The following is an 18,856-nucleotide window of genomic DNA, read 5'->3' as shown; positions in this document are numbered from 1 at the left end:
AGTAGGAGCCACTGCAGTAGACATTTTAGTGTTTCTAAACTAGGGTTATTAAGTAAATGAGAATCATTCTGTACAGTGATCCTTAACCCTTTTTCAGAAAATTACCCAGTAAGTATACTGTATAATAAAGGAAAATGATTTTAGACTTATTCATGGACCAAAATTCAGACATCTAATTTTGGCTTAAATAATTTATGCTACTCTTCAAAGTGCATTAAGTTGGGTAGAATTATGGGGTGAAAGTTTATTCTCAGTGTTTAAAGGGCACATGCGAGGCTTAGTGATACTTGAGGGTGAATTTATGGTTAAAAGCTGAAGTCTTGTTACATAGCAAGGCCCTCCCTATCTTAAAGCCAGGTCTCCACACTGTAAGATATATATTTTATCAGTGTAATGGTTAGGTCTTTTGTGAGCTTGGCACAGTTGTCTAGGAGAGGGAGCATAACTGAGGAATTGCTTATATTATTAGATTGGCCTATAGTCATGTCTGGTGAAAATTCTCTTGGTTAATGGTTGATGTGAGAAAGCCCAACTTAAAGGGGGAGATGCTACCCCTGTATCTCTATGTTGCATGCCTCTTCCCCTCTAAAAAGTAAGGTGATCAAACCATCGGAGAGTGTTCATGATATTTTGCTTCAGTTCCTGCCTCCAAGGTGTTTTCCTTCAGTGATTGGAATATAAAAATACTTTGCTCTCAAGTCTGCATTTGGTCAGGGTTTTATTACAGCCAGAGAAAGCAAATTAGGACACAGATTAGTATCAGGCGTGGAATATTACCTGTTTGGGGAAGAAGGTGGAAGTGCTCAAAGCTTAATGTGTTGTTTTTTTGTTCGTTTTGTGGGAGATGTGAGAGCAAGCCAGTAAACAGTGTTCCTCCATGGTCTCTGCTCCTGGCTTCCTTTGGTGATCCGTGATTGGGATACGTAAACCAACCCTTTGTGTCCCACATTGTTTTTGGTCATGTTTTACCATACCGATAAAAAGCAAACCTGCAGAAATTGGTATCAGGATTTGTATATCGTTAGTTAACCTGCTCAGACAGGTCCAGTGGACTTGTGGGGTTATGTTCACGAGTGCAGAAGGCAGAGGCATTTGGTTCCATAGCGTGCCCCTAACAGGAAGTTAAACAGTGTAAAACTTGTTTATATTTTATGTGTATGGGTGTTTTGAATGTAAGTATGTACATTGCTTGCATGCCATGACCACGGAGGCCAGAAGACGGCTTCAGATGTGGAACTGGAGAATTGACATCATGTGGTGTTGTGAGTAGAAACTGTAGCAAGAGCAAATTGCTCTAAACCACTCAACTGTGCCCTATATTAAATTGGGTATTAAAATGTAAAAGGCTAAGTTTAGCTCTAGTGATCACTAAAAAAATCATTGAAACCAGTGGCACAGTACAGTTCAGATTTTTTCTTAAGTCAAAATAATGTCAGATTCCTTGAACTCTGTAGTATTTTTATTATATAGCCAGTATTTGTCTTCAGGTGGCCATCATTCTGACTTACTGTTGGTAAATCATGGGTTCTTAGGATATTAAACTGTTCTTACCAGTGTTGAGGATCAGGATATTAAACTGTTCTTACCGGTGTTGAGGATCGGATTGGTGGTTAGAATTTTGTTGAATATTTCCAACAGCCCTTCAGAATCTACTAATGCCAGTTTCTCTTAATACTGGCTGCTATGCTGTGAAATCTTTGCTAGCTGGCTAAAATATCAAGTAGTATTTGGTTTTCATTCCTTTAGTTACAGTTGACCATACTTAGGTGATATTATGTACTTTGTGTCATTGAAGTGCAGATTTAGTTATCTGTGTGATAGCCCAATTAAGGAACCTATTTTCTATCTGTTATATACATTATTTTGGCATAAGCTGTATATTTCCACTTGATTCTTTTCATTACTCAAATTGGAAATGCCAGCTCATCATCTGCTCTGGGGAGTCTAGCCCACTCTTTTGTGTGGTAGGCTGTGCTGTATCACTGGACACATTTAGTCTGAATTGATTTTCTATTGTAGGAAAGAAAGAAGGTCTTCTTTAAACTTTGATGAAGATGCTTTGTTGTACGAGTTTTTCCTGTCACAAGTGAACATAAATTCTGTAGGCTAGATGGAAAAATAAATCTTTGGAGGTGTTCACCTTTGATATCATAATAGTATACAACTTTCAGGTGACTCAGAAAAGCATCCTAGTGAGAAAGAAAAAGAACAGAACACAGGCATTTCTTTTCTTCCTGGCTCCTGACATAAGTGAATTGTGGATATAGCTAAAAAGTGGTTGGTGATTTAGGACTAGGGAGAATCTATGAAATGAAGTTTAGCACTCCACTTGCCTACAGATAGAGCTAGAAAAGAGCCTGGCTTCTGGAAAAGGGACATTTCAGGTTGTGCTCCAAATTCTCATACAAATTAAAATTGGGGGGGGGGTGGACTTGCATGAATTACTTTGGTTGTGGTATACACTGGTATTTAGGTTCCAGAGAACTGGAATTTTATTGATTAAAACGATGATGTATGTTGTTGGTGGAATATACTTTAGGATTGACAAATACCAAGGAAAAGCGTAACTTTATTTGGAATTCCATCTGAATCAAGGGGAGGACGTTTTGCAAGAAATCACAGAAATTACTTGTAATGGTCAGGAAAAGTTACACAGTCCTCTGATAGCCATTGATCTACTAGGCAAAGTGATACATGCGTAATGTACATTGAAAGAGCCCTCACGTGTTCATGTTATAAAGCTTGCGCTGGAGTAGATGGTGGGAAGCAAGAGCTGATCAGTGTTGACAGGTAACACAAGCAACGCTACTGGGAAGCACTTGCCAAGTTGGTTGTAGTATAATGCTAAGGGTAAGAGTCTAATGAGGGAAAGTGTGGAAGAAGCTTTCAGTCTTACTTGGGTCTTTTCATGAGTTGAAAAACCTTTTCAAGGGATTAAGTCACACACATAAGGCTTTGGAGGAAGAGAAAATAGAGCAAGAGCACAGTTGGCAATTCACTACATTTCGAGTAAATTGGCCCGAGGAAAGGTATCTTTGCCATTCATGGCAGGGGACTGTTTATGTGCAAAAATTCATTTAATAGCTTCAATTTCTAGGGGTGCATGGGAAGTTTGTTAAGTATGCTAAGAATACGTTATAGGGCTGGGTTAAGGACATGTTGGTAATTTGTTAGGTTAGAAAAGTACAGCTTTGCAATAGATACTTTGAACAGAAAAGGTGTTTCTGGAGAGAATGGGGTGGAGATCTCAGGCTTGACATTTAAGAAAAAACTTTCTTGGACTTTAACTGGCACTGGACTTTGCAGTGGTACGCCAGGAGAGGGTGCTGAGCCAGGCCACAGTGGTGAAGAAACAGAACAACAAAGTCTTCTTGTAGATTGAGGTTTTAGACCAAGAGGTAACTGGTGTTGAAGGTGGCACATGCCATAACAAGAGTTACTGAGGAAGAACACAGGCAATTCTTCATCAAGCTGATACTGATTGACAGTTAAAGCTGAGACACCTGCTGTGTGTGAATACACATGACTATCTTGAGGGCCCTTCTGAAATACTGATGTTCGTCGGTGTTTGGCATCTTCTTATCCATAAGACTTAGTTCCTATTGTTAGTGAAGCTAACTATCTGGAAACAGCTGGCTTGTCTGCACTGTCCTGAAGCTTATAGACAGGCCTGATAATACCAAAGATAGGAACTGGGCCAGTAGATTGTGCTGCCCTTGTAATTCTACTAATGGAGCACATTGACTTTCTAGGTATCAAGCATCATTACTCATAAGGGAGTCATAGCCCATCTTTAACCTATCTAGAGTCAGCCCTTCACCACAGAAGGTGAATGGATGGAGAGAACTTGATGCAAAAATGGAGAGAGAAATATGTTGACGCTCCAGGTCTAAAGAATCACTTGTGTCAGCTTCATGTGAGGAGAGATCTATGTTAGAGGGCAAATAGCCTTCGTGGTTAGGAATGTAGTTCACTGGGGTGACTGTCAGGTTACCCAGTTTTGGGTCAGGGTCCCTGTTTCCTAGCACCTTGTATAGATTCACTAGTTGTCTTGTCTCAGCTGTGAAAGTTCCTGTAGCTTGTGGATTGGTGGCAATATATATTGTGTCTTCCTTGGAGGTAGAGTAACCTTGGAACCCTTGTCCTCTTTTGAAGCAATAGGGCTGTCTGACGACTGGGATCATTTGGTAGAGAATTTCATTGATGATCAGGGGCTCAGGCTCTTCAGGAGTGGGCCAGGCCATCAGGAGATTGTCAACAGGTAGCTGGATCTTCTCCTGGGAGAAGAGTGGAAGTGTTGGTTATTTTTTGATAGCGTAGTTCTCCAGGTTTCCAAAATCTCACACCCTGTCTTGCTTCAGCCTCAGGTGAGAAACTGGGTTTGTAGATTTTGGAGAGTCCAGAGCCAGATTTACCCCCATCCCCACCCCCTACTCCCATCACTGCCATTCTCCAGTGAAGGACAGATTGACTGCTCAGCTTAACCTTCACTCAAAGGCATGGAGATGGAAAGGAAAAGCTTAGGGCAATGTGGAGAGGGATTAAGAGTATTTTCCAGGTTGGAGGTGGTAGAAGGAAATTGGTATTCTTAAGCCTTCTGGTTTGTTGCCCATTACCTTTCGTTGAGAATCAAACTCGGATTTATGCAAGATAAGGCAAGTGCTTTACCACTGAATCACCCCTAACCCTGATGTTAGTACTAGAAAAGATAAGAAGGATAGAAATGGGAAAGGCTACTCATGACGTGCTTTTTCTTAAAGGCAGCATCATTGTTATGTAGCCTTGGCTAGCTTGGATCTCTGCCTCCTCAGTGTTAGGATTAAAAATGTGATTAAAGGCATCATCTTCATCATGAAGGCGCTTTGGAAGCAATCTAAGGGGTTTGGGCTTTGATGGAATTATATGGTTTCAGGTAAGGTAATGTTCTTATTAGATTTGACATTTAAGAAAGACTACTTGAATAGCTTCTCTGTATCAGGTTTTCATCTTTTCCTCTCTGACTAGTTTATATAATCCATTACTTAATTTTTCTGATAGTTTTCTCAGGATCCCTTTGGTTACTCCCCACTTATGTCTTCTACTTTCAAAGTTTACTGCCAGTTGTCAAATCAAGTCTTTGGTACTTCGTACGTTTCTCCTACTAGGGTTTGGTTGAGTCTTTACATCCTAACACACTCGCTCTTCGTGGGATTTCCAAGGTAGAGCTCCATGCTATTACATGCTCACAAAGATTTCAACTCCTAGTCTGCTTACCTCTACATCTATCTACTACTTCAACATAGTTTGTTAGTGTCACCAACCCTTCATCGTGCTCATTAGCCCCTATTTTTCATTGCATTTTACTCAGCACACCACTCATGAGGATCCAAATATAACTGGGAAAATTCTGAAGACAAGTCCTGCTTTGATATTCTTTGGCTGGGAAAATTTGATCACCTTATCTTTGCCCGTCCAGCGGGGGTTGGGGGGGGCATTAAATGACAAGTTGTACAAGCGAGTCTTGGTATAATTAGCCTCTGATATGGCAAGCTTTGTTTTTGGCATGGCATGTTGAGAAATGATGGTGCTGTTCACAAGGGGGTTCTATCCTTTAAAAGTGCCAGCTCTCCTATGACTATTCTCAAGCTGGTCCTGGCATGTAGATTTTTCTTAGGATATGCATGGATGGCAGTTGTGCCAAAGGCATGGCTACCTTGTGGGAACAAGATAATGGGAAAGGCTGTTTTACTAGGTGAGCTGTTCTGCCTCTGTGGGGCAATATAAATAAGCTACTCCCCAGCCCATTTTTGGGGCTGGCTTCTGGAAAGTTCTTTTAACCCCAGGGCTCAAGAACATCATCTACTCTGCTTTTAGTTAGTACAGCCTAGCTAGCATTTTAGTATGTAGTGACCTGGACTGCACTGAAACCTTCAGCTAGTAGGCTATTTTATTTTGTGTGTAGGAGTGTTTAGCTTGCATGCATGTCTGTACTACATGAATGAAGTGCCTGCAGAAGCCATCAGATCCTAGAGCTACATTTTGGGTGCTGGCCAACAGTCCACAGCAAGTGTGTATGCTTAACTAACCATTGAGCATCTCTGCAGCGGTGAATTACTTTCCCCCACAATTCCCTGATTACTTGTACAAAGTAATACAAGTACATAGTTAAGAGGTCAACAAGAATATGCAATAAAGATGAAAAGGCTTCCTATTCTCTCCAGAGGTGGCTACGCAAGAATGAATGTTTGCGTTTGGCTGGCTTCTGTAAAGGCCATCTGCATACCCAGGAACACTACATTAAGCAGTTGTTATAAATTCATGAAACAGGTCTTAATCCTCCCAACCCCCAAACGCACACACTTAGACATGGTTAAAAAATACTTTAAGCAATATAGGTGTTTCAATGCATGTTTTACTTGTACTTAAATTGCAGTGAATGTACTTCTGCCATGCAACTTTTGGCATGTGATCATATGCCAGGTTCTGTTACTGTACTGTTTCTAAACCTTTGGGCACCTTGGCATTTCATCAAGGCTTGTAGCATCTCTGTGTTAATATTTCCTGGTCAGAGTTCATGGTTATAGCATGAAGGGCGGTGTTTCACCCAAGACAGAGCCCCTCTCACTGTTTTAGTTTTAGAATGTCAAGCTCGATTGGATCAAGTGTTCTTGAATCCACACCAGCAAGGCAACTATTAAGGTTTTGTGGCTTTTTATCGTACATTTCCGTAGACCACTGTGTCATCTCATGATGAGGGCTGGTATATCGATACCTCCCTAGTAAGTCTGTTCAGCTGAGAGTTATGGTCTAAGGTTAAAATGTCTTCATATCCTGCTTGGAAATGAATTTAGGCTCCATCATTTATCACTAGTATTGGGCACATTATTTTATTCTTTGCCTCAGTCTCCTCATCTGAAAGATGAGGATAATAGTATGACAGCTGTCAAGTTGTCAATGCATGAAATTAAAAGTGCCTGCTACAAGGGAAGTAGTATGTAGGTTATATATAAACAATATGTTAATGCACTATAATTACGTACTTTAAAAGAAGTACATAGTAGGTAGTATATTGTGAATGTACATCTGTCTTTGTCCCTATTCTTGCTCTTGTTACTTAATGCAAACAAAAATCCCTTAATAGAAGTCTTCAAGTATGGTTGTTCTTGGGAAGAAAATGAAAACTGAAAAGATATGGACATGGTGGATAATGCCCATAATACAAGCACTTGGCAGTCTGAGGCATTTGGGATCTCTGAGTTTGTGGCCAACTAAAGATTGGCCTTTTCTCTATAGAGAAAACAAAACAAAAAACAAACAAACAAAAAAACCCAAACACCCTATTCTAACCTCCCCCCATTAAAAAAACAAAAGCCCAACAAAAAAGTGAAAAGCATTTTCTTTACTTGATATTATCTTATTGACTCTTCACTGCAGTATACAATACAGTGATGCTTGGTGTTCAGATACTTGGACAAGTTACGCAACAGGCAGGACCTTCCAGACCCAATTGCAAAAAACGCTAAAGTGATTTACACTTTTAAAGCACTGATGGCTAGTATCAGTTCCTCTAAGCAGAGGCTGAGTCACTGGCTTCTGGCTTAAGGAAATAATTCAAGAGAAGAATCTTGAAAGTCTTGGCCTACAGCAGCAGGAAAGATTCCCTTGTCTGCTGAGCCAGCTCTTACATAAAGCTTTCCACAAACTCCAAAACCAGTGGTTCTTTTACTTCTCTGTTGTTTTACTTCAGCAGGACTGGGAAAGTTAACTTCACTTATCTAAGTACTGGTCCAATTGGCAAAAACCACTTGCTTTCTCTTTGAAGTAAGTTGAAGTGAGGAAGATCATGAAAGCTCATAAGGGAATAAAGCCTGGTAGGTGGGTTTTATACTCATGGGCTTCAGAAGTTTTCATGATGGCTCTTTACAAATTTGGCTCACCCACAGAATCTCATTACTGGGGTGTCGAGTTCCTTAGATGTTTTCATCACTAGCACTGTACTGGCAGCCAGTGTGATTGGTGCCTTACCTCCATAATGGGATGCTGCTTTACCCAAGTGCTATTTGCTGGATCTGGAATAGTTCTGCTGTACCATTGAGGTTTGAGAGTAGAGAGTAGATCAAATGCCCTGTAAATAAAAGAAAACAGTGACATTTGGTTGAATATGTTTACGAAGGCACAGGTGCACAGGCTTTCAGTGCAGCTATTTCAGGGGAGAGGACTCTTTGGAAAGAGCAAAATACAGTCCCCCGAAAGGAACATTATTGAAGGCTAGAATTTCTTGGATTGGTGACAGGATGTAGCCACTTAGAATTGGCTTGGCTAAATAAAAATTTTTTGCTTTCACCTATATTTTAGCAGTCTGTCACTAGCCATATATTATCTCAGCAAATATCATTAAACTAAATATGTGACCATTACAGCAGCACATGCTGAAAATGGAAGCACCAAGCAGAAGACATTGTTCATATGCCTAGGGACCTTACTAATGAACTAATTAAAATATTTAGCGTTTATAATAAAATTGATACAATGAAGGATATGGACTAGAGTAATAACTTGAATATAATCATGTTTAAGATGCCACAAAAAGGGTATTCTAGAGAAATCTCAGTTAACTGGTTATACTGTTAACATAGCATAACATAGTTACATAAAAAGTTTGGTCTTATAATGTGATGAGGAAAAATTCAAGAAGCTTATAAATACACATTATTTAAACCAATCTGAAGTATTGTTCAAAAAAAAAAAAAAGATAAACTTTGATGAGAAAAGGCCACATAGGATTTAACTTAGATCAGTGGTTTTCAACCTTCCTAATGCCACCCTTTAATATAGTTCTAGTTTTGTATTGTTATGAATCCTGGAAATATCGGATATGCAGGATATCTGATATGCAACCACTGTGAAAGGGTTATTCAACACCCTCCCCCAGGGGGCTGCTACCCACAGGCTGAGAACCACTATGTTAGATTTGCTGTCTGGCAGTGGTGGTTAGTGGTAGTTTGATGTCTCCAGCCCCCTCCAAAGTCTTTAAAGACCTCTGTGTTGAGGCTCTTTTGGTAGATTTGCCAGATGAAGTGCACTGGCTGGCAGAACACTGAGCTAGTTGTATTTGGCACCTAACACTTGGCATCTGAAGACAGCTTTGTGTTGAAAAATGAACTGATTATTTTTCTTTTGCAAAATAGTATTTTTTAAACAATCTAAAAAATGGTTATTTTGTATTGGTGTGGGTGCACATGTGCTATCATGCAGGTGAAGTCAAAGAACAGCTTGGTAGTGGGTTCTAGAAATCAATCTCAGTCATCAGCCTTGGTGACAAGTGCCTTTATCTACTGAGATCTATCTTGTCAGCCCAATTTTTATGAGATAAATAATAAAATTAAAGTCACCTATTGTTACCAAATATAACCACCATTTAATACTGTGTAGTGCATCTTTGGAGCAGAGTGCTCATTGCCATGGGCTGTTTCCTCTTTATTCAGGGTCTTGCTTTATTGGAATAACAGAAAGTTCAGGTAAAAGGCCACAGTGTCAGTCACTTCTGCCTCACCAGGTTCTGTCTATTGAGATATGACTAAAAGTATCTTGTACCACTTCTTTAAGGCTCCTTAAAGAGGAAGTATTGACACCCCTTTCCCGTTTTCCTTGACTGTAGAATACAGTGGCTGTTAGTTCCATAGCTGTAAGATCACAGAGTGAGAGAACACACAGAAGCTGTAGGATGAGACAGGGTAACATCTCATCCAATCAGGAGAGTGCCATAGGAAAGTTGTTCAGGCCAACTGTGGAGCCATGAAAGCAGCCCTTTACCTAGGTTTCTTTATCCAGCTGAGAACCTGCTACAACAGTTACATGGATTCAGGCAGTCAGAGTATTCACAGCAACTACATACTGAGAACTTGTGTTCTAACAGGAACACAACTACTCATGTACCCTTGATGGAAAGCCAGTCCTCCACTGGGGAAGTGATTTGGGGTTTGTGCATGCAGAAGGAACTGCACAGTGATGAGGGAAGGAGACCTCTTCCTAGGTAGCCAGATGAGCTGAGTCACCCTGATGACTAGTGGGGTGTCAGATGTTTCCGCCAGATTGCCTGCTCCTCGACTGTGTATGTGACATGTTTCTGTATGCATTTCACTTCAAAATGTAAAAATACTGTCCTGCAAAATTTAAAAAATAATATTACACTAATTTCAATATTATGGATAATAGAAAGTTATTTTCGTATGGTGTTTTGGTGAATCAAACTAGTCTCACTGACTAACATTTAGGTTCTTTGAAATATTTTCCTACTGAACAGTATTTTAGTAAGCATATTTTCCTTCAACTATATACATGCATCTAATATATATATATATATGTATTTACATGTATAGATATATATACACACACACATATACATATATTTCTGTTGTTTGGGATTTAAAAATTAAATGTCAACTTTTAAAATTTTGACATACATTCAGCCAAAAAGGTTGAATAAATTTATTCTCCTACCAGTGATTTATCTGCCCGCCTCATAGCAGCCATGGTTTATATTTTTAAAATGTATTTATAGGACTGGGGAGATGGTTTTTAGTGGGTATTAGTATTTGTTGGGCATGCATGAGGATCTGGTTCACTTCCTTGGGACACATAAAAGCCAAGTCTAGCCAGCTGTGTGTGCCTGTAAACTCAGCATTACAGGAGGGAGACAGCAGAATCCCTGGAGCTGGCTGGTCCATCAGCCTAGTTAAAATGTCAACCTTGGAGTCAATGAAAGACCCTGAAAGTAAATAAGGCTGAAAGTGTATAGGAAGACACCCAACATCTTCCTCTGCCCTCCACATACCTATGCATAGCTGCATTCTTCCCCTTATATGTACACACTCACACATGAAAGCACAGTCCATGTATTAAATTGGGGGGGTGCAACCAACTCACTTTTGCCGGAGGTAACGAATTGAGAAAGTGCCCACCATGATGATAGCGATGCAGATGCTTGATACCACGAACGTTTTCCAGTTGGCTTTTCCTGGAAAGTTAGCAAATCTTGTTACTGAGTTATCTTCAGCGAATTCTTCAGAAGTTTGATCTTTTTGAGTCCCCTGGAGCTTAGTCATTTTTGACTGTTTAGCTTGAGAGAGGGACCCTGTGGGGTGCCATTGTAAATTCTAAGAGATTCTTAAGCCCTATAAGGGCTTCCCGAGCTCACAAGCCTGGAAGGAGTATATAGTAGTGGACATAAGCCTCACTGGGCTCCCTGCATGAGGGAAAGGATTTCTTCTGCATTTTGAAAAATGAGTTGACATTTTCTTCAGGCAGACAGTGGGATAGAAGAGCAACTCAAAGGTAGCGGCAAGTGTGAAGTGCCTATAGGGAAGTCAAGAAGTGAGGTAAGAAAAGTCCCATGGGAGTGTGTCTATGTCAGAGCCCACGGTGGACTGGCAGTCTTTAGTTTCTTACCCTGTGGACAAAATTCCCTTTCATTTCCTTGGGGACTTTCACCAGCAGCTGTCACAGCTGTCATCCATAGGACATATGTCATCCTGGGCTGTAGGCTTCTTACTGGATGTGAGTTTTGAGAGTGTCTGTACTGAATTTCTGAAAGAAAGATAAAATCATAGTATAAGGAATAATTGAGTGGGGCTATTCACCTATTTTTATTTTTAATGTATCATTTAATTTGAGAGAGAAGCAAATTTCTATCTTAAAAGCATTGACATCCATAAGCACTTAATACTTCAAGAAATATGGTCATTTATGAGGTCTTGTTAGTGTAGCATACAGTTTTTTCTATGATAGAAATGTTCTGAAAGAATTGTTCTTATCTGTGAAACTATTTATTTGGAGCAATTCTTTGTTTTCCATGACTGCATTCCTCATATTTATCAGGTCACTTGCTAATTACTGAGGAAATTAGTATAAAATTATTTTCAAGATGATAGAATTTTTAAAAATCCAAGTTTACAAATTAGTGAAACATTTAAAATTTTATTCATTTAATTTTATGTGTACAGGTGTTTTTCCTTCATGTATGTCTGTGTACCAAGTGGATGTCTAGTGTCCCCAGAGGAGAGGTAGGCACCAGATAGATTGTACTTTTGTTGTGCTTTTGCTGTTTTCTTTTTGTTAGGCTCTGTTCTTGAACTTACAGTGCCGAGGTTCAATTTGACACAAAATCATGAGAAACCAGAGCCATGGTACAGAGATGAAGCTTTGGCTCCCAGATCGCAGTTCCTCATGCTTTCAACACTCCTTTAGTTTCTCTGTAAAGTAGAGTGTGTGGGACAATGTATGAGGCTGCTTTTCTCTTTAAGACATGGGTGAGTTGAGGTAGCCTTTAGGAAACAATCTTCTGGAGTGTTCTGGGGTAGCTCATAGGGTGACCTTCAACCGCTGGGGGAAAATGCTGAATATGGTGGTACAAACCTGTAATCTCAGTATGTGGGAGGCAAAGGAGAGAGGGCTGTGAAATCAAGGCGGAGTGGGTATAGTCTGTAGCTGTGTTTAACGTGCTTGCCTCCTACATACAATCTCCTTGGTTTGATTCCCACTATCAACAAGGCCTGAACTTGAGCAGTAGTAGCTGTTGGTTCACTCAGTCAGCCTGTGCCTATGCTGAGGACAGTGGTGAGAACTGGATCTTAGCACTGTATCTAATTTCATAAGCAGACTCATGAACAGTCACAGATTGTTTTTGGCTGCATCAAGGCAGAGAACCATGTAACATGAAGAACATCCTTTGTCCACTCTGTTTTTTACAAAGGCAGTAAGAAGGGGCCCTGGAATAGTCCCTGTGCCCCACTGAAAAAGGGTGAGGTCATTTCAAAGGTTCTACCAGAATAGCTCTATATTTTACCACCTGTTAAGAAAAACAGCTTGTGGAAAATCCTAAGGTCTGATATAACTTGGTGAAATTGCTTATCCAGACTTAAGCAATGTGTGTAAGCAATCATGTGTATGTGTCCATGTGTGTTCTCTATTTCTAAAGCAGGGAATTTTAAAAAAATGAACTTTAGGAAGAGCTTCTGTTCATTTTGCAGGTACCAGGGTGTTGGCTGTCCAACTGTGTGAGGTGTCCTGAACTGGGGAAGGGATGAGACACTGGAGCAGAATGGAAGGGATTTCTGTGATTTGCTGGGCTGGTAATGTTCATTCGTGCATGCATGTTTGAAGAACAAAAAAAGCTGTTGTGGGGAGCTGAGGATGGTAGAGTCAGCAGTTTTGTTAGCAAAATAGGCTGAGTTATGTAATGAGAGAAGTCCAGCAGGAAAGACAGGTCCTGCTGCCTCTGGGCTGTGATCCCCAGAGGAGATAAAGGGTTCCTTCAAGCCTCAGCAGATGAAATTTTAAACTCTGGTGGTTCAGTGATAAAGGAATGAATTTAGAGGATGTAATTGTTGTCATCCATCTGAAAGACAGTGGCTTTGAAACTCAAGAAGATCAGGCCAAACAATTACACAGTTACTAGGAACGGATTCAACCATTCAATGAATACCATGCTTAGTAAGTGCACCTACCAGCTCTCTTGCCGAGTTCTAGAGAGGTGATCAAACTGCTATAACTTGTGCCCTTGACTGCTTAGAATTTGTTGGCAAAAATAGCCAGGCAGTATTATGTGTCCTGCAGAGAGGAGGTGTGCTTACTGTTAGAGCATTACTGCATGCCATCAGACCACAGGCTGTGTGCACTGAGATGCTGGGGCATGCTAGTTCTTCACCTCACCTCACCTGCCCAGGCTGGTGCCAAACAACTGATACTTCCACGTGCATTTGCACAGTTCCCTGGGACTGGGTACCTAAAGCAAACAGTCAGGCTCCAGCCCCTTTCTTTTGGCACTGGCAACATTTCTCTTGCTATCGGGGCCCTTTCTCTCCGGGTGTCTTGTTTCTCCCTGACCCTTCCTACCATCTAGAATAGGTATTAAATTTCGTGCTTTCCAGTTGCACTGCCCTACAGTAGTGTTTGTTTAGACTTTGTTAGCTCTTGACACACTGAAGGCTCTGAGGATAGGGAATGAAGCTTGCCAGTCAGTACTTATTGGAGTAAGTAGGGATTTAATATAGGATTGTATAAAATCAGACTGTAAATCTCGACTTTTAGCTTACTTTAGAATACTCTTGTGTAGGCTTTAGATGCATCAGCTCTATGGCAAAATAAGGTAGGTTATTTTCAACATATGCAGCAATGGCTACAGAACCAACTGACCGCACTGATCTTCATGTTCATAAATAGGCACTGGTTCAAATGTTGCTGCAAGGAAATCATTTCTGGGACAAATATTTCAGGAAGGATCCCATAGAGCCCATGGAAAGGCCAGATGATTTGCCAACCTAGGAGACCTCTCAAAACTGACTTACCCTGATAGACCTGGTGACAGATTAACAAATGACGAAGTCTACAGAGCTGTTAATTAAGGATGAGTCAACTTCACAGAGACAGATGTGGAAAGATCATAGAAAGTGCAGGCCCATAAAGAAAAAGGTCCGAAGCACGTTTTTGTGTGTGCATTAATTTCTTTTTCTGAAGGAATGCACACAGAATAGCCCAAGAACTTATTCTCTCTCAGAACAGTTAACTGTGAGAGTCATAACTGAAAGAAATGTCAAGATAAAAGACAAACGTGTTAAGGCTTTTAAGCTTTCCTGCAGCAAAAGAACTCTGGCCCTGCCACTCAAGTGGCCTTCTTATATTTTTGGGCCAGTGGCTCCAATGAAATGCCCCTTTCTAACAGATCGTACTTGAAAGAAAGCCAATTGCTTATGAAGCAGAAGTGCAAGCCAGGAAGCGGCAAAAATAAAAACAAAAGAGCTCTGATTAGATCAAAGATTGGAAGAGCAGATCTCAGAAGTGACTTGTTAGATAAATGAGTATCTCATGAAACCATCTGAGATAACGCTCCGACCCAGGACTTATTGTAATTGTTTTGCTTTTTTTCAGCTATAGAACAATTGTGAATCATAGAGAGTTACTTAAACAGTGCTGGATTTTATCCATTCCAAGAAGGAAATATGATGGTAACTGCATGTGTGAAGAGTTAAAAACTGTCCAGGTGCGTTCCTGAGCCTCGAGGATGCATATGATTGGTAATGACGTGCCTTTGCTGGGTGTTCACGTCTCAAGCCCTACTCCTAGAACTAACCTCATCAGTGCCATTATAACTTGAGTTGCCATAGTCCTCCTTACCAGTTTAAAAACTCATGCTGAACTATGAGTTTTGGTTGCAAAACTGGGTTGTGCTTTTCTTTTTACCCGTCTTAAGTGTTTGTTCGCCAGTTCAACAAAAACACAAGGGTTGCTCTTTGTCATTTGGTTTGAGTCGGGATCTCACTGTGTGACCAAGGTCTACCTCCCAGCCATCCTGGTGCTGTCTCTCCCTCTGAGCAGGCGCTTTGAGAGCCTAGTCCACTCACTTTATTTCTCGGTCTTTAGCAGTTTGCTCCGCAGGTAGCGCGCACTCGATAACTTTGCACGTATGAACTTAGGTGTCTTATGTTTCTTCATTCGACTCACCTGGCAAGTGCTGACTTAGAGCTCTCGCTCGTGTGCAGGGAAGACATGCCCCATCTTGTGCTTTCCCAACACCTGAGCAAGAGGCCCTACCGCGCTAGCAGTTCACACATACCGCAGAGCTTAGGTTGCGCAGTAGAGTCTCGTTCTTTCCAGTATATTCTGTAACGAAGGATGCAGCCCCTCTGCTCGGGGAATGGGATGTGGGTCCAGGAAATAAAAGGACTTTCCTTTTTCTCTGTGATGGCAGTGATAGGAGGTCCACTCAGTGGCGCTGGGGAAAAGGACACAAGAAGTTTCTGTCACCTTCCAAATCTAAAACACTAACAGAAGCTTGAAAGATTCCGAGGCTCACCTTTGTGACCGGAGTCACCTCTGATGGAGCTGCACCCTCCTTGGTCCTCTGACAGTGCATGTACCCGGATTTCATAACAGATATAGGGCTTTATGTTCTCTGCCAGGGAGAGGGACTCATGTTAATACCTGTATCCAAGTCATTTCTATCTTTTTGTTGTTTCCAGATGAAAGAGCAATGTGAACTGAGGATAAAGCACTGGCCTAAGCTAGGTTCCCTGTCTCCCGTTTCCCACGATTTCCAAGAAAACTGATGAGTCCTATTTATTTTTAAAAGGTTTAACTATTACTTTTATGTTTATTAATATATTGTCGCTGTGTTCAGACAAACTAGAAGAGGGCATTAGATCCCATTACAGATGGTTGTGAGCCACCGTGTGGTTGCAGAGAATTGAACTCAGGACGTCTGGAAGAGCAGTCAGTGCTCCTAACCACGGAGCCATTTCTCCAGATGGATTTTATTTATATAAAATTCTTGCTATGTGGCCCAAACTGGCTTCAGATTCATAGCAGCCTCCTTAGGCCACGGGTTCAGACATACGCTACCATGCCTCGATTCTTAATTTAAGAGAACAGTAATCGTTCTTAAAAACGAGAAAAGCTTGGGACGTTCCACAAAGATTTAAGCATATCCAAACAAATACAAGCACACAGAATATTGGACTTCTATAAACAAATCATGTATTTGCTGTTTATATAGAGCAGCTGGAGTTTTGCGGGCATAAGCAACCCAGTGGCTTTCCTAGTTCCACAATGCTCATCAAGGTCCGCAGCAGCCCAATGCTACCCTGATATGTGACTAAGGAGTGCATTCAGAGGAGTTCAGCCCCTGGTGCCTGCCCTCGGCTTTCGGGGCCCTTCCAGTTAGATCTCAGATGCCTCAGAGCTTCAAAGACAGGTGATTTCCAGGAATGTTAGTGCTCCTTTCTAGCTTGTAAGTGCCATACTTTGCAATTTTCTAACAGTCTTGAAGAAATTGTCTCTTCCCTGCCCAAAGCCCCAATTGTACTGCCAGTGAAGGTCCTTTCATAACATTGCTTGTGATGTACCTTTAAAATTCCAAATCTTGCCAGAGGGTGCTGGTGCACACCTTTAATCCCAGCACTTGGCAGAGTCAGATAGGTCAGAGGGTAGATCTCTGTGAGTTTAAGACCAGTTTATTCTTCAAAGTGAGTTCTAGGACAGACAGGGCTGTTGCACAGAGAAATCCTATTTCTAAATAAATGAATAAATAAATAAATATCCGCATTTTTTTTCACAGCGTATTTTCAGTTTTGTGTGTGTGTGGGTGGAGGGTGGGGTGTAGGTGTGGGTATGGGTGAGTTGGTGTGTCTGTGGGAGTCAGATTAAGGTATCAGATCCTCTGAAATCGGGGTTATAGGCAATCGTGAGCTGCCTGACATGGGTTCTCTAGGAAATCAGGAATTACTCTTAACTTCTGAGCCATCTCTCTAGCCCCCTAAATTCCAAATCACCTAGCGAGAGCTCACTCCCACTGGGAAATAGTATCAGGAGCTTAGGAGCAGGCTAATTGCTTAATTGAGTCCCTTACAATATAATTCACAAGGTTCAATGTCTTTTGGGGGTGCAGAGGGATTTCACCTCACACAACTACTGACTAAATTGGGTATGGCTCTTTTTTTTTTTTTTTAAAAAAAAAAAACGAAAGCCCATTAAATGATCATTCAGTCAATCGTGGGAGAGAGCTTGACAAGAACGGGTGCACACAAGGGCGGGCTCCAACTTGAGTTCTTAAACCTGAGAACATGCAGGGAGCCCTTGCCAGCTCTGTCTGTGGAGTGCCATGAGACTCAGGCTGAAGGGCATCAAAAGATATGGCATCATACTTTCTTTGGAAGGCTCTGGCGGGTGGCTCTCTGCTCTCCTGCCTCATGTTGTCTTGGGAGGAGCTAACTAACCATTGTGCCCCGTGGAGATCTGGGAGTTCCTGGTGAGCCTTGCAAAGCAAAATGTGAGCAAGAGCTTTACTGTATCAATCAGAAGCTGAGTGTTTTTGTTTTTGGTTTTTGGATGATTCTGAATGTACATCCCACAGTGGCGTCTGCTCTCCACCTTAGAATCTTCAGGAAGCCCTTGTGCAGAAGTTGCCTTTGCACTATGGCCCAGTTTCCAAGCTTTCGTGCCACTATGCTGACCTACATCTACGCAGCACCCTTGGGCAAAGGCCCTGTCTCTATGTTTGTAATTTGTTTTACAGTTTCCTGGCAGAGATTTAGTTTCACTTTAGGTGTGGGACAAAGCAGGCAGCTCTTCTATGAATAATGTAACCGAGAGTCATTCTGTAGGCTCGGAGACTACACTTCCAGACACTGAGACCCAGTGGGCACACAGGATGGTAATGAGAGTCTGTAGGTCCACAAGCCGATTCAGGAATCGGGTTTACTCTGGCTCATGTTGGAACAGCTGACACTGTCCGTCCAGCCAGAGTCAGAAAAAGCATGTAAGGACCTAGTGGCGCTGGGGATAATACTTAATAATTAAATAAAATAATTTATGCTAAGTAGCAATTGGTGAAACTTTCAGTTTAACAAAAAGTAATTGGACACCAAGTATTTCCAAGTGGCAGAACAATATTAGTATGCTATTTTACAGCTTTATTAAGCTGGTTTTATTCAGATGCATAATTCAAAAGCAATTCAGAATATTTAATTCCACTAAGCGCGAAGGGCATTTTCTTCATCTACTCTATGGTATTCGTACAGAATTATCTGATTTCCGAAGGAGAGACACAGCTCAGATTGTCCAGGAGGGATGGGTCTTGCTATTGCTTCCCAGGTCAGTCAATGTTCTTCCTCTTGGTGTTCCATTTAATTGGATGGGTGGGATAGCTCCTGGGGGAAACTGGTATTACTGGAAAGCCTCCAGTCATCCCAGAAGGTCTCAAAGCTGATCTCAAAACTGAAGCCTCCTGCTGGGGTGTTGTAATGCATGCCTTTAGTTCTACCGCTCAGAAGACAGAGGCAGGAGGATCTCTGGGCCTTAAACAACAAAATCAACGCCTTCTGTT

The 18,856-nt window shown here is 41.3% G+C and overlaps 1 protein-coding gene across 1 annotated transcript in view; it reads right to left on the bottom strand.

Moving 5' to 3' along the window:
- Nucleotides 1–3,130: 3,130 nt before the first annotated feature.
- IL12RB2 (interleukin 12 receptor subunit beta 2) overlaps nt 3,131–18,856 on the bottom strand; it is a gene marked incomplete at its 5' end in the record, with an annotated part of 60,556 nt that continues 44,830 nt past the window's right edge. Inside the window, 6 exons of the mRNA XM_080931863.1 lie at nt 3,131–4,277; nt 8,005–8,104; nt 10,906–10,996; nt 11,428–11,565; nt 15,590–15,748; nt 15,830–15,928. Of these exons, the coding sequence (XP_080787989.1) occupies nt 3,756–4,277; nt 8,005–8,104; nt 10,906–10,996; nt 11,428–11,565; nt 15,590–15,748; nt 15,830–15,928 (1,109 nt within the window). The 3' untranslated portion in view covers nt 3,131–3,755. The remainder of the gene's footprint in view (nt 4,278–8,004; nt 8,105–10,905; nt 10,997–11,427; nt 11,566–15,589; nt 15,749–15,829; nt 15,929–18,856) is intronic.

Source organism: Micromys minutus, assembly GCF_963924665.1.
Source record: "Micromys minutus genome assembly, chromosome: 18".
NCBI lineage: Eukaryota > Metazoa > Chordata > Mammalia > Rodentia > Muridae > Micromys > Micromys minutus.
This window is presented reverse-complemented; position numbering and strand designations above follow the sequence as displayed.